We start from the raw sequence: 3,327 nt of genomic DNA on the forward strand, positions 1-3,327 counted from the left end.
TGGGAGCTGCAGGTGCTGAAGGCCTTGGACCTGCCCTGCGCGGAGCGAATGCGGAGGATGCTGGCGATGATGAAGATGTAGGAGCCCAGGATGGTCAGGGTCGGCACAAAGATATTAAAAGTGCTTAAACACAGAACTACTGTTTCATTAATAAAAATACTGGAGCAGGAGAGTTCCAGGAGAGGGAAAAGGTCACAGAAGTATTGGTTTATTCTATTTGCCCTACAGAAATTCACTCTCAGCATGCAGACAGTGTGGGCCGTGGCACCAATCAACCCCAGGCCATACACGCCAGCCACCATCCAGGAGCAGACTCCACGGGACATGGTGACGTTGTAGAGCAAGGGCTTACAGATGGCCACGTAGCGGTCGTAGGCCATGGCAGACAGCATGTGGCACTCGGCGATAACAAAGACAAGGAAGAAGTAGAGCTGAGCCATGCACTCCGGGTAGGAGATGGTGTTCTCTGTCACGAAGCTCACCAGCATTTTGGGGGTGATGACAGTGGAATGACAGAAGTCAATGAAGGAGAGACTGCTGAGGAGAAAGTACATGGGGGTGTGCAGGTGAGAACTGAGCGCGATCAGCACCATCATGCCCAGGTTCCCCAGCACCGTGAGCCCGTAGATCCCCAGGAAGAGGAGGAAGAGGGGCAGCTGGAGCTCTGGCTTCTCTGTTAGCCCTGCCAGGATGAACTCAGTCACTGCGGAGTGGTTTCCTGGGGCCATTTCTTCTTGGGGCAATCTATGTAGGGAGAGAAGAAAAAAAAATGAGGTAAGAATGTATTGTCTCACCAAATATTGAGATGTGAAAAAGAATTCCAGTCTTCTCAGCCAGGTATCAGTTCTCTGAGAGTTTCAAGTTAGCAGTTATAAAATAAACAGTCATAAGCTTTGGAATCACAATACCTATCAGATAGGTAAATGGCTATCATATAAAACCATCATATTTGTGTTCTATGCAGTGAGTGGCTGTTAGTATATGCAGTGTCTCACTGAGGAACAGATCTGATGACTTCGATAGACTGTGCCAAGAAATTCTTGTGCCTCAAAGCACAGATACAGATTGAACTTATTTTTCTTACTAAGAAGGCTTGGCTACAGCCTGGCAGATTCATCTTGTCTTGTTAGCCCAACTGTGCTAAACACAGTTGAAAGAAATATGTGTTGAACCATGACAAAGACAATTTTCTCTCATCTGATGTGTCATTGCAAAACATGGATTTTCATTTTCAGGGAGGTTTAGGAAATTCCTATTGTGTATGGAGATTGGACTCCAGGAAGTCCCGCCACATTCTGACGTCAAAAGGCTCTGGGAAAATGGAATCTGGGTACTTACTCTGGATCGTCCTGGAAGTTTCTGTCCTGGTTGTGAGCGAGCTACAGATCAGGCACCCCGAAGTGAAATGACTCGACGTTGCTGGTGGCAGTACAAATGAAGACTGTGTTCTCGCCTGGACTTGGGGATCAGGACACAGATGTCCAGTTGTGAGGTGCTCACGCACTCGGTGAGCCAGGCCAGGGCCCCTCCTCGCTGCGCCAGACTCCGAGCAGCTGGCTCAGCGCACCAAGAGTCTGGCTGTGGAAGAGGCTCATGAAGCAGACAGGAACGCCCCTCAGGACGCCCTTCCACAGGGACGGGCTGTTGGGATGTAATTAAAACTGACTTTTGAATCCTTTGTCTGCAGCGCTCATTAGCCACCATGGAGGACACCTGTGCTCTGCCATCGTAGTAATCATCACCTTGTGGGACTTGGAATGAAAGCCCAGCGGCGCTGAAGCAGGTCAGGTCAGGAAGCTGGGGCCTGAGTGAGGATGGCCAAGCACGGGCATGTGCCTCGCGGTGTGGATGGACAGTGTGGACAGACGGGCCTACAGCCAGAGCAATTCCACGTATGACTGAAATGTTCTCCTCTCAAACAAGTGCCGCGCAGGGCAGCTGGCCGCATGTGTGGGACGCAGGAAAAGACCCTGGGCCTGGCCTGCCTTGGCCAAAGGCAAATGCCTGAACTCTGGGCCTGGGCAGTGTCCCAGCTCAAGGCAAGCGCTCTACCACTTGAGCCACAGCACCACTTCTGGCTTTTTTCCTTTTTGCTTATGTAGTGCTGAGGAATCGAACCCAGGGCCTCATGTATGCAAGGCAAGCACTCTACCACTGAGCCACCTTCCCAGCCCCAAGCAAAGAATTCTTTAGCACTTCTTTTATGGCACTTTAGAAATCACTTGATTTGTTTGGTGGTTTGGAAATAAAAACCAAACAGAACACATTAAGCCTTTAATTTTAGAAGGGTTTAAAATGACTTTATTTATAACATATATTCTTAAAATCTTCCTCCAGACAAAGACAAAATTAGACATATCTCCTTATAGATGGATTATGTCAGAGAATTTTTTTTCTGGTCATGGGGCCTGAACTCTGGGCCTGGGCAGTGTCCCAGCTCAAGGCTAGCACTCTACCACTTGAGCCACAATGCACTTCCAGCTTTTTCTGCTTATGTGGTGCTGAGGAATTGGACCCAGAGCCTCATGCATGCAAGGCAAGCACTCTACCACTGAGCCACCTTCCCAGCTCCATCAGAGAAATGAATTTTGGTGAACACTTAGTCCCTTCAATAAGATAATTGGACGTAGACTGTAAAGACCCACATTTCAAATAAGATGGGCCAGTTACAAGAGGGCTTTGAAGAACCCGCTTCTGCAGGAGCTGCAGTGCAGCCTGAGGAGATGACGTGCGGCCAGTAGAGGGTGAGGTTCCATGAGTCTGACTCTGTAGATGCCATCCTGCTTTTGGAAACCACTTTCTTATAGTCAAGGACTTGGGGACACTCATTGTGGCATCTCATTGCTGTATCTTTAACCAAATATCTATAAAACACATATTTTTTTGCTGAGAAAAATGGTATTTTTCATATAAAACCTTTCCTTTCCAGGAACTTATTTAGGGCAATTTTGACATCCTTATTTCTCAGGCTGTAGATCATGGGATTCAACATAGGCACAACAATGGTGTAAAACACAGAGGACACCTTCCCTTGGTCCATGGAGCTGACTGAGGACGGCTGCAGGTACATGAAGGCAGCAGAACCAAAGAAGACAGCAACAGCGGAGATGTGGGAGCTGCAGGTGCTGAAGGCCTTGGACCTGCCCTGCGCGGAGCGAATGCGGAGGATGCTGGCGATGATGAAGATGTAGGAGCCCAGGATGGTGAGGCTGGGGACGATGATATTAAACGCACTGAAGCACAGGACCACTACCTCATTGACAAATGTGCTGGAGCAGGAGAGCTCCAGTAATGGGAAAAGATCACAGAAGTAATGGTTTATTACAT

The 3,327-nt window shown here is 48.6% G+C and overlaps 1 protein-coding gene across 1 annotated transcript; it reads right to left on the reverse strand.

Annotated features, from left to right (window-relative positions):
- Window positions 1–7: 7 nt before the first annotated feature.
- LOC106001903 (olfactory receptor 150-like) lies at window positions 8–728 on the reverse strand (the record flags this gene model as incomplete). Its single annotated transcript, XM_013036846.1, has 1 exon — window positions 8–728. A coding segment is annotated over exon 1 (721 nt), but the record flags the coding sequence as incomplete, so codon positions are not given.
- Between the last annotated feature and the right edge of the window lie 2,599 nt (window positions 729–3,327).

Source organism: Dipodomys ordii, unplaced genomic scaffold, assembly GCF_000151885.1.
Source record: "Dipodomys ordii isolate 6190 unplaced genomic scaffold, Dord_2.0 Scaffold781, whole genome shotgun sequence".
Taxonomy (NCBI): domain Eukaryota; kingdom Metazoa; phylum Chordata; class Mammalia; order Rodentia; family Heteromyidae; genus Dipodomys; species Dipodomys ordii.